We start from the raw sequence: 12877 nt of genomic DNA on the forward strand, positions 1-12877 counted from the left end.
CCTTGTTTTGGCAACTTTGAAAAGTTTTGTCTCAAAATCCAAATGACTTTATTGACCCACTCATTTACACACATCCAACAGATGAGATAAATTGCCACATACTAAAGATGCAGTTTAGCGTATGTAGTTTAATCTCACCTCAGGTCATAGTTTCCCCGATGGCAGTCCCACGTGTTTTACATTATCACAGCTTTCCGTCATGTGGTCCATCTGACAGCACAATGCCACACATGGTTCAAATAAGACACAAAACGCATCTTCACTGCAGCCCTTTTACCTAGTCAAGACACAGAGTTTAAAGAACATATAATTAAATCCTGGTATTACAATTAACTGATAGATGAAGTATGTAGAACATAATCTTACAGCATCTTTCTTTTATTTCTCCAAGTGTATTCACCGCGATCTGGCCGCACGAAACATCCTATTGTCTGAAAACAACGTTGTGAAGATTTGCGATTTTGGACTTGCAAGAGATGTATACAAGGACCCAGACTATGTCCGTAAAGGAGACGTAAGTGGGAAATATTATCCAATTCATTCATATATCAATCATGGATACATGGTGTGGTGAGTCTGTATAATGCACACAGTGTTTAAAATCTACTTAGTGTGATGGACACAAATGATAACAGTCCAAAAACCACTGACACTGTGAATGTTCATCTGGAAAAGGATAAAATAATTCTGTAAAAGCCAAGAGTCTTTGGCGTGCTGTTAGTCATTTTATAAGCCCTGATAATATTATTCTGGTCAAAGGATCTTTTCTTGTGGTCAAGTTTGAGCCAAGACGTCACACAGATTGTATAATTAAATAGACAGCGTTTTATAAGCTGCACGATTTTGAATGTGAAATAATTTTGGGAGTGGTTCCTTTACAGGTGTGAGTTGCACTAACATGGACTGCGTATCTTTTCATAGGCCAGACTTCCCTTAAAGTGGATGGCGCCAGAGGCGATATTTGACAAGATCTACACTACTCAGAGTGACGTGTGGTCTTTTGGAGTGCTCATGTGGGAGATCTTCTCTCTTGGTAAATACCATTGCTGTCCTAAGAGTATAACTCACAATCCTCTTTATTCATCCATTCATTGGAGACTCACGCAGCACTGTTGCAAAAGTTTAGGAATTGAATTCAATTAGAAGAGGTTAAAATGCTTTCTAATCCTATACTTTTTGACTGTTATCATAAACAGTCTTGATTTAATATTTTGGGGAGATTCGATTATGAAACAATCAAAGAATAACTTTAAGCTTTTATGAATTCAGGCCCTCAGTTCTTGGAACAATGTTTTCTACCCTGATGTTTTCCATGAAACAAAGTGAAGCCCCCCCCCCCCGTCCTTTCTTCTATAGAGACGTCTCTTAGACATTGTTTGTTTGCTTTACTGGTTCGGTGCGTTTTACACCAAAGCAAAAAGCCCAGACAGGATTCAGCACCCACCAAGTTAAACACATGGAGTAGGAAGGCAACTCAGCACATGCTGTGCTCCATCCAAATGGAAATAAAACGGACTCAAGGGTCCTCAATCAAAGACACCTGGCACAAACTAGGCTGCTCATAAGGGTGCCCTGCGCTATCAACCTCCTCCAGATGTAGAGGGCAATAACTGTCAGCTGCTGTTAAATTTTCCTTTGCTACAAAATGGAGTGCGTTGTCAGCTTAAAAAAAAACAAACAGTTTTCATGATTCCACTAGTGCAACAACATCTGTAAACTTCAACGTGGTGTTTTTTGTTATCATAAATAGAGGTCGTAAAACAGAGGAATTATCTCCCATTTGATCAGGTTTCATTCCCAACTGGGAATGTAAACCACAGTTACCAGGCAGCATTTAATGTAAATGTCTGCTCCCCGTCCACAAATGTACTATAACCTTTAATGGTACATTGTACAGTGTAGCTGTGGCCCCCTTTGTCGTTAAAGGCTCTGAGCAAACAATTTTAATGTCACCATTCATATATGTATGGATTTATATATATATACACTATATAAGCACTATTGACATTTCTACTTTATTGCTTTAGTTTCTAATTTAATAACATTTTTCATAACAAATTATTGTACTTATTTGACCAGTAATAATGCAGAAATAAAAAATAGTAAATAATCTTAAATATTTATTTGCATCATAACTTTATAACATTCATAACTATTTATTTTTACGACTATCATTCTAGAAGTGTGCATGTGTGTGTGTATCTATTTGTATATATATATATATATATATATATATATATATATATATATATTAGATATTTTTTGTGGCATGATTTTGGAAGATAATTTTCTAAAACTGTCTTAAAATACTTTATTTTATAAGTTTACCTCTCTGTGCTCAATTGCCTTTTATTCCAAGTTTTAAGTGCATATTAAATGAACCAGAAACCACAGTAAAAATCCCCCAACTCTACATTCACACTGTTACTGTAATGGATGCAATGAAATCGCTAAGAAAATAGTGGGGTGTCATTTCGCACAATGAAATAAAGCAACATTTAGGAAAACATAATATAAATAATAAAGTATCAGCGATATTGAAGTAATATGACCTTAACTGATGACTCTGAGCTGTCACTACCACTGAGCTGCACTGACTTAAGTTGGTGTCAAATAGACTAACACGAAAAGTTTAGAAAAATTATTATTGCTACTTGATAGTGTCCGTGGGGGAAAAGTTTGCACCGCACCCAAAGTACACTCTCATGTTTTGTGTTGTGGATTTGAATTTCTTGTCCCTGTTTTTCTAGGCACTCCACATCCACTGCTCTATATTTACAAAGTACGAGTGCTGTTAATTTATTTGTTTTTAATGACTACCTAATTTATGTCAGAAGGCGGTTTAGATCATAGTTTAATGAAATATTGACCTTTTCAGAGATTCATTGTTATGATCTGCATATTTTAGTGGTTATCAGATATTATTAAAAGGATTTCAGTGAAGTAAATGAAAATATTGTTCCATGAATCATGTTTTTGCAAGTTTGCAGCAAAGTCTCAAGTTCATGCTGTCTTAATATCTTAGTGTTTCTGGAGAAAAAAGCTTTGCATAGTTTCCGGGTTTAGTTGACTATCCTCATCAGCCCCACTGATGCTGATTATGCCGAGGTCTTTCCATTGATCTCTCTATATGCTCCCAACCCACTTCACAGTTTAGTGAGTTTCTTGTCAGCCCCTTTGAAGTGGCCAGAGCTCTATTTCATGGAAAAAGTCTTGATAACCCCATTATTCTCTTTCTTCTCCCCAGGTGCCTCCCCTTACCCTGGCTTACACATTGATGAGGAATTCTGCTGCCGACTGAAGGAGGGCACCAGGATGAAAGCTCCTGAATACTCCTCCTCTGAAATGTAAGAATCGCTCTGCTTATGTCACTAATGTCAGACAGTCATAATTTAAAAGGGATTTGTCAACTGTGCATGCAGTTGTTATTACTTTTTAAGCATTAGTGCCACACATGCTATGTGTTTTTTGTGAGAAATGTTAGGTAAACTAATGTGTAACATAAAATTGATAGCATAAACGCATCAAATATCCTTTTAAAATTGTGATTTTTGACCGGTCCCACCATGACTGTATTCAACAATTACAACAATTACATGACGTTTTAATTTTGAAATAATATATGTTGAGTTAATATTCAATTTATTGTAGTAAAAGCCATTTTTAATTTACAAAGTGTCGTGTTGATGGCATTTATCAGTCTAGACACAAGAAAACATATTTTTGTTTAAGCATAACAATTGTATTACATTACATGTCTGTTACATGCCACTATACCCAAAGTATTACTTCTGTGTGATGCCTGGACTTTTATAGAAACTTTAAGTGATTTTATTCCTACAAAACTCTGCAGGGTTAATAGCTTAAACTGCATGCTGTGGAAGAAAAAAAACCCTTTCCTATCGATACAGTTGAAAAGAGCAGAAGTATCTAATTTCATTGCTTTGACACAAGACTGAAGCCTTAAATGGAAACAGATCGATTATTTGCTGAGTAGAAGAAAGGGAGCAGCTTCTGATTGGCAGCTAGTTTATAGTGCAGTTGATGTGTGTTAGGTATCCATTACTAACTTACACCAATGTAGCTGAAACTCAAGCTCACATTAAAGGCTTCGGTCTACCTAGGCAGCGTGGGGCGGCCCAACACAGTGGCAGGACCCCTGGGCATCAGACAGGGAAACCCACCGTCAAGATACTCCCATTGTGGTTACAGGGTTAGAGAGCGAGCCAAACCTAAATCTGACAGTTTTCAGGTGTAACAAGATATGGGAAAAGGGGTCATGGTCTCAGTATTAAACGTGGTAAGGGAGTGAAGCGGACGACTTCAAATTAGTGTTGCTTAAAAAAGGGTGCAAAGAACTGAATCCCCTCAATCTGAGAGAGAATATTCATTCACTGCCTGTTCTCAATAAGAATCCCTACCGCTGTCTATGAAGTGCTCTACTCAATCTTCGTTTCAAAACTATGGGCTTATTCAAGAGGGTAATTTTTCATATCTGATATTCTGTAACTGTATTATACCCCCTGTCTTAAACATTTGGAAACCTGAACGGAGCACTTACTTTTAAAACGTACAGCATGATGCAAGTCTCAAATTTACAATCACACACGCCGTCTGGTTAATTGAACATAACAAGAGGTCATGAAAGATGGTGATTGAAGATGACCTGCAAAATGCAGTCCAGACCTCAGACCTGAAGTGAATGCGGCACGCAGGAATACAGCCTTTCTGGTGCCAAGAGCATTTAGCTTCAAAGAACATGTCAACTAACTCAGGGTCAATTTAATATACTGTATCCTCTGAGTGTTGTTTTGAAGGAGGTAGCACAGATAACACTGCTCTTCAAGTAAGCAGATATGTTGATCAAGCTACGTACTAGACTCAGAGTAAACATTACTTTACTCCTGACCCTGAGCATGACCCTGACCAAACTTCCCTTCAGAATTCAGAAATCAGGAGTTTGTCCAGATCATCCATCCAGACTGATTCACCCATGTAGTGATGATCTGGTTCCCACCAGCCCACAGGCTCATAACTATTCAAAACATTAAACTAAATGCTATTGGCTTTCATTACTTTCATCTTCCATTTATCTCCATGAAAAGTGTGCTGTAGGTGTGAGCAAAGCTTGATGGGATAAATAATCTCAGAGGAACCACTATTCACCAATTTTCTGGACTTCCTGTTAGTTTAAGGAGTCGCTCCATCTGGATTCATTAAAATAACCATTTTAAAGTCCTGCTTCCTCCTGCTACTCTCCTACGCAGCCCACGAGAAGAATATCATCTCTCTGATGACTACCGTTTTCAACCCATGATGAATATATATGGTGATTAGCGTAAGGAAGTAATGAGTCATCAACTAGTACAGTAATTTTTCCATACTCCAAATTGCCCAATGTCGTGCTAATCAGACGAGATCAGAGAGTTTCATGGTTAACAGGCTTTATTTGTAAGAACCTGCGAGTGCAACACCACAATATAAACAGGATACAGCTCAATCATCGCCCGTGATCATTTACACAAATGGCGGGTCGGTGCATTGACGCCCCAGTGTTTCACAACTGAACCTTAGCCTTCAGATAAACTTAACCTTTACAGACCACTGCAAAATCCAATAAAGGACCCCAGACGTCCCTTGTGGGCAGAGATGCTGACAGCTCGTGTAAAGCAGGAGGAAGTTCCTCTCAACACAAACTCTCACCCTGAGAACGGTGCTATGAAAACACTCAGCCTCACTCCTCGTGTCACGCACGGAATATTATGATGAGTGTAAATAATTGGATAAAGCCGGATTTGCAGACTAACCTAGAGGTCAAGGCAAAGGGTGTAATTCATGAGGGTTTTTGTGTAGCTGCTAAGGAATTGCAATTTATGATAATGGCTTATTGAACACAATGTTCAAAGGAAGTTCTTTATCATGTGCATGTTTCTCTTCATAGATATCAAACCATGTTAGACTGCTGGCATGGAGAAGCATCCCAGAGGCCCACTTTCACAGAACTGGTTGAGAGGCTAGGAGATCTGCTCCAGGCCAGTGTGCAGCAGGTACAATCTTATTCACTTCATTATCCTTGAATGTCTTTCCCATAAACTGTACTTGAAAGTTTAAAGACTCTGACCACAGCAAGACCACAAGGATTTTATGCCATGAGAGATGCACTACTATTACACAGGAACACCATGGCAGACTGCTAACAACTGCAGTTTAACAGTTAGTTACAGATCTAAGTTGATCAAATGAGTTATTAATGTGAGTTCAGAGCAACTATACATAAAATTTAAGTCAAGCAAAGTCATTTAATGAAGTCAAATACATGTATACAGTAGGTTAGGGTCAGTAAGATATATTTTTAATTCAGAAATATTATTGAAATTTAAAATAACTGTTTTATTTGTTCAAAAAGAGTATTCCTGTGAAGACAAAGCTGAATTTACAGCATTACTCCAGTCTTTGGTGTCACATGATCCTTCAGAAATCATTCTAACATGCTGATTTGGTGCTTATGAATAATTATCAATGTTGCAAACAGTTTGTAACATTATAATTGTCTTTGCTGTCACTTATGATCAATTTAATGCTTTTAAAATTTTTAATTTCTTTCAAAAAAAAAAATCTTACTGACCCTGAACTTTTGAAAAGTACTCTATGTTAAAGCAAATAAAAGCATATACATAAAATATTACATTTAAATACATCCCGTATTCTCAATTACAAAATGTATCTCATTTACCAAGCAAATTTAAATCCACCAAAAAAAAAAGAGGAATGGATTTAATTTATAATATGGCTCAAGGAGAAGATATGGTCTCAGTCAAAGGCTACAATACACAGCACAGAGATCAAAACATATTCTAAGCTGTCTGAATTGGAGGACATCCAAACTCCTTCTCTCACATAAGGAATCAAGCTTAGTGTACTGCCTGGACTGTCCCTAATAACATCTCCATAAAACTTATTCACACATTCCCCTGCAGATTTATGTACAGATTCCTTCAGAGCCCTGCAATACCATATGCAGGGTGATGTCACAGTTTTAAAATGTGCTGAATGTTTAAACACTTTGTGTCTTTTAGGAGGGAAAGCATTACATTCCAATCAACACAGCCCTGTTGACCAAAGCAGACCCCTCAAACCTGAGCCCCACAAAGGAGACCTCCTCCAGACCTGTCTCTCTTAGAGACTCCGGGATGGCTTGGTAAGATAGCTTGATCTTATCCAATTAGCAGTTATATGCTCAGACTGATCTGTATTTGTATTTCTGATGTGAAAAATCAGTCGGTATGTCACTATGTCGGGGGGCGGTGGTTCATGTAGGTTGTCTAAAGACTGGAAGGTTGGTGGTTCAATCCACCTGACCAAGTATCAATGTGTCCACGAGCAAGACAGCAATGTGTCCACGAGCAAGCAAATTTCCATACAGTACATTTCCATCTTCTAATCAAACATGAACCACACTTCATCCCAATGGTACAAGTACATAAGTACAAGTACATAACCAGCCAGTGTTCAAAACTATCAGCTAGCCGTAGCTCGATTCAAAACAGTAAGCTTGTAATAATGTTTTTAATTCCAGTGGTACTGGTGGATTTCCACAGGAAATTTGAGCATATATTTGCGTAATTACATCACAACTGTACACACAAAAGAAGGAGTCTCGGCTAGTCGGCTATATTGCATGTGAGGATGTTGGAGGTGGGGATTTATAGGCTTTTCTCACAGCACTTGATATACTTACAATTAAGTGTATTCAAACGATAATCACCAGTGACAACTGCAGATTCACCTGATGTAAAATGCAAAAGACTTTGGAGTGACTACAGAAAAAAAGAGACTGCAACCCGCCCATGCGAAAACAAGGATACATATCGAAAGGACATTATATGTAGTCACGCAACGCAATGCTGACGTTGTAAACATTACAAATTCAGAATAAAGTATAATTTGTGTGGTTTGTCGTGATATGATAAGTGATCGTTAGATTTAATCAGCTCAATTTACTTCAGTGTTTATTTCCCTTAGTTCGTCAGAACAAAAGTGGATGTTATTTGTTCAAGAGGGACATTTTCCGGTGAAAATTCTTATGTTGGTCATACTTCCAAAAAGTAGAATCTGTGATTCTGAATGACAGTATCCACCTGGCGTGGAGACTGACAGCCACACATTCTCCTCAAAACATTGGATTCGACCACGCTGTGCTGAGGCAATACCTACGTAGAGTTAATAATTCTGCGAATAATAACTGCAATTGCAGATTTCGAACAGAGATGGCGACAAAGAGGAAAAACTACGGACGGCAGCTTTAAAATTAGGCAAAGGGTGAAGGAAACACTAATTGTTTCTTACTAGGGATGGTCCTCTTAGCATTAAGGGCCCCTCAAGGAATTTCCTCTGTACCACAATGCATTTTCAGGATTTATGCCTACTTAAGATAATATTTATCCAACTCTTTTCCATGAATCCTTCAAGTATAGAGAATAGTATTGAAAATCTTATTTATCCCTAAATCTGAATGAAAGAGCTATCCCCTCTGCATAAAATTAAATTTAAAAGTATTTTATTCAACCAAGTATTGAACTTCTACTTGGAAACTGTGATGCTGAACACATCCCTCTTACTTAAGTATGTTTTATGTATTTGTTTGAATCTGCCAGACATGATGTCATGAGAAATTTTCCATACTGATCTTATGTGGAGTATTTCATGCTTTCAGGAACATCAAGATCCGCCCAGCGAGTGTGAAGACCTTTGATGAAGTTATCCTGGAGAATGGAACCAACAAGATCCACGAGGTGAAGAGCTTGATTTTCCGTACATAAGAAATAGCACTTTCTAATTTGTACATTACGCAACAATGTTGTGTCTGTGGCTACTGTAAGTCATTTTGGTTGTTCACAGGGTGGGCAGTCAGATAGTGGGATAGGTCTATCTTCAGATGACCTGAAAACACTGAAACGCCTGGAGTCACTGGCCCGACCACAGAGTTTCATGGCCCGAGCGTGAGTACAGTATATTCAGTCCTGTTTAGACCTTTTGCCTGGCCACGTCCAGAACCACAGGAATGGGTAGGGCTGCCGGCGTATGCCCTAGAGACCCTCCCACTGGGCTGGAATGTAGATGACACAATTGTCTTACAGTTTCTCCCCCATGCTCCACACGACTCAGTCACTACCCCTTTTCTTTGAGAGACGTGCCTGCGCGAGAGTCTCTCAAACAATGGCACAGTGGAGAGATATTGCCTAAGGTGACAATCTCAACAGCCAGACAACAAAAGCAGGGCTGGGCGTGTGACTTGTTAAAGCTGGCCGCAAGGTCTGGTGACTAGCATCTTTGTTTGTGCCGCCTGGGCCGCTGACCCCTTTCAAATAATACTACACATTGAATTATGCCTTGATTTTATTTGAGGAAGTAATTGAATTTAGAGTATTTAGTATTTTAGTAATTTAGTATTCCATTTAGAGTTCTAGTATTTTTGCTACAGAATGTATAAAACTTAAATATATGGATTGACTGATGAAATAGATGATTAAAACATTGTCAGTTCTCGTCCTCGCCCAGCCTAATGATTTATTAACTGCAGACTAAAGTGTGCTGGGGTCTGAGACAACATGACTTGTTCATAAAAGTGCCCCAGGGCAAATGGTGTTGAAAACTAAAGCAAAGAGGGCCTTTTAAGTTATTAATGGAAAGCCATTGGGCTGGATTAGCCTTGGTTTTGTTAAACTGTTTGAGATCTGAGATGGCATTTATGGTCTTCCAGTGTAGCAAAGGCCAGGGTTAATCTACTAAGGTTATCCTCTAAATTTATTCAGGGCCTCATGGACTATATGGCATCCTAATATTTGAGGACGACAGTTTGCACCACCAATGGCAGCTAGATAAATAGTGATAATCTCTTACTGATTGAAGGTTTATGACTCGGACCTGGAGAAGCAAAGTGGTTAACTAATTGGTCATGCTGTTTTGAAGTGTTCAATTTAAACATGTAATCGGCATTAGATAAGAGTAGTTGGGTAGTGGTAACACTACAATGCCAGAGCTATATTATATGATGTTCATCTGAAAAAGGATCTTTATATCATGTTAAAAATAAATCTACACTACCGTACCGTTCACAATACATATTGTTTCAAAGCAGCTTTACAGAAAGTGCATTTCAGAAATGTACATGGAAAAACAAATTTAGTTAATCATGTAATAATTTAGGGCATAACATATCGCCAGCGTTGAGTCGTCTCTTCATAGGCGTTTTGTCGTCTCATCGCAGGTGTTTGGGCATCTGAAGTGTCCGTGAGAGGCTGGATACAAACTTGAGCTGACGAACGCCATTTTTCTTCTGGACCTGCGTCCCGAGATAACAGAAGAAAAGCAAATGGGAAATAATTAGGATAGCTGCTGTTCATAATGATTTCCATTACACTAAAGTAGATGTTAAAAACTTGAAGCCCCCCTCCATCCCCCTCTCAACTCAGCCCAGCTTACGGACCTCTTCATCCATCCTGCTGCTGAGACCTAACCACAATCTCTCCGCAACCCAACCATACGCGCCAACCCTTTTGACTAAGGCTGTCGAGCCCCACTGGTGCATTGATGCAGTTTCAGTGGCAACGGTTCCGTATGATACCACCTACCGCAAAACACAATATCTGCCCAACCATCCATCATTCACACACAATATCCACAGGAACGTAATGACTGTAAATATTATGCAACCTATACAAATAACCTACAGAATCTTCAATTTTTAACATATTAAATTCGATGGTTCGAGGTTCTAATCCACATTTGAAAATGTTTTTTTCCCCTCATCAAAACCAATAATTTTTATCAGTGGTTGAATTGATATAATGTTTATCAGTGGTTGTATATGTTTTGATGAGGGGAAAAAAAATATACGAGAGCGGAATTAGAACCCATGAGAAAAAGGGACACGTTTGTGTGCATTTTGATTTGTTATTTCACCGGAACGAATCTCCGCAACGGATTGAAGCGCGTTTCCGAGAGAAGACAACACATTTCAGTGCTAGATCGCCTGTTATTTAACAAACAAATGAAACAAATGCTGTTAACTGGAGATGTTTTATTTGTATTGGTACATCTGTGCCGCGAGATGTTTCAAAAGTGGTGGGGACAAAATTGACCCTGGCAAAAAGTGGTGGGGACATGTCCCACCCGTCCCCACCCGTAATCTAGTTTTAAACTGGGACAGCAAATTTGAGCCTCGAACAATATCAGGAAGGCTATTCCAGAGTTTTGAAGCTAAATGCGAGAACGCCCTCCCTCGTTTACTGGACTTAGATATCCTAGGAATGACCAGAATCCTTGAATTTAGGGATCTTAAGGAACGCGGTGGATTGTAGGGCGATAGAAGGTCCATTAAATACACAGGAGGTAAACCATTTAGGGCTTTATAGGTCAGTAATAGTACTTTGTAATTGATATGGAAATTAATAGGTAACCAGTGTAGAGATGATAAAATTGGTGTTATATGATCATATTTTCTTGACCTAGTAAGAACTCTAGCAGCTGCATTTTGTACTAACTGTAGCTTGTTTATTGAGGATGCAGGACAACCAGCTAATAAAGCATTACAGTGATCTAGTCTTGAGGTCATGAATGCATGAACTAACATTTCTGCATCAGAAATAGATAGCATGTTACGTACAGTAGTTTAACAAAGTTTCTAAGGTGGAAAAAGGCTGTTCTTGTAATAAATGAAATATGATGTTCGAAAGACAAGTTGTGGTCTTGTATAACACCCAGATCTTTTACTGGATAAAGTAACAGGACAACCTTCTATATTAAAGTTGTATTGTAAGAGGTTTTGTGGGTAGTAAGTGGTCCAATAAGTAATACCTCCGTTTTATCTGAATATAATAGCAGGAAATTACGCGTCATCCAGGATTTTATATCTTTATATATAGGATTTTATATCTAAATATATAATTGAGTGTCATCAGCATAACAGTGGAAATTAATTCCATGTTTTCTTATAATATTACCAAGTGGCAGCAAGTGGCCTAACACGATCCTTGCGATACTCCATAGTCTACTGACGTTATCTTCGATTTGTCCCCATTTAGACAGAGAAAATGGTAACAGTCTGCAAAATGTTAATTATTTTAATGAAAAAAGAGAGATCATACAAATTGCATATTATTTTTTATTTAGTACTGTCCTGAATACGTTTTTTTTTTTTACATGTAGTCCACAAGACCAAAAAAAAAATTGCTGAATTTATAAAAATGACCCTGTTAAAAAGTTCACATATAATTGATCTTTAATACTGTGTGTCGTTATCTGGATGATCCACGGCCCCAATGCTCTTCCGAAAAATCTTTCAGCTCCTGGAAATTCTTTCGATTTCCAGCATGTTTTGCATATTTGAACCCTTTCCAGCTGTGAATGCATGATTTTGAGATTCATCTTTTCACACTGAGGACAATTGAAGGGAGAGGATTGAAGAATATATATATATATATATATATATATATATATATATATATATATATATATATATATATATGTGTATATATGTATATGTGTAAAATAAATTAATACTTTTTTTAAAGGACTTAAATGTCTTAAACCAAAGATTGTCACATAAAATAGAGTGATGGCATAGAGTAGAGCCATCACAGCCTCATTTTTGCCATCACAGCAATAAATATATTTTTTTGTAAATATTTTAATACAGAAAAGATATTTTAATTTGTAATAATATGTCATGATATTATTGAGTTGGTGTGCATTAGAGACATCTTTCAAAAAAATAAAATAAAAATATATAAAATATAAATGATTTTGTATGTACCAAGTCAACATGTCATTAAAAATAGCCTAATTAAAAACAAATCTTCTTAGCCATTATAATTAT

General features: G+C 37.7%; 1 protein-coding gene across 1 annotated transcript in view; it reads left to right on the forward strand.

Annotated features, from left to right (window-relative positions):
• Nucleotides 1-12877, forward strand: part of kdrl (kinase insert domain receptor like) — a 47507-nt gene that overhangs the window by 31821 nt on the left and 2809 nt on the right. Inside the window, exons 23-29 of the mRNA XM_039664627.2 lie at nt 392-514; nt 922-1033; nt 3248-3347; nt 5942-6047; nt 7077-7198; nt 8714-8792; nt 8899-8999. Coding sequence (XP_039520561.2) covers nt 392-514; nt 922-1033; nt 3248-3347; nt 5942-6047; nt 7077-7198; nt 8714-8792; nt 8899-8999 — 743 coding nt within the window. The remainder of the gene's footprint in view (nt 1-391; nt 515-921; nt 1034-3247; nt 3348-5941; nt 6048-7076; nt 7199-8713; nt 8793-8898; nt 9000-12877) is intronic.

The sequence above is a fragment of the Pimephales promelas genome, chromosome 9, assembly GCF_988280905.1.
Source record: "Pimephales promelas chromosome 9, fPimPro1.hap1.1, whole genome shotgun sequence".
Taxonomy (NCBI): domain Eukaryota; kingdom Metazoa; phylum Chordata; class Actinopteri; order Cypriniformes; family Leuciscidae; genus Pimephales; species Pimephales promelas.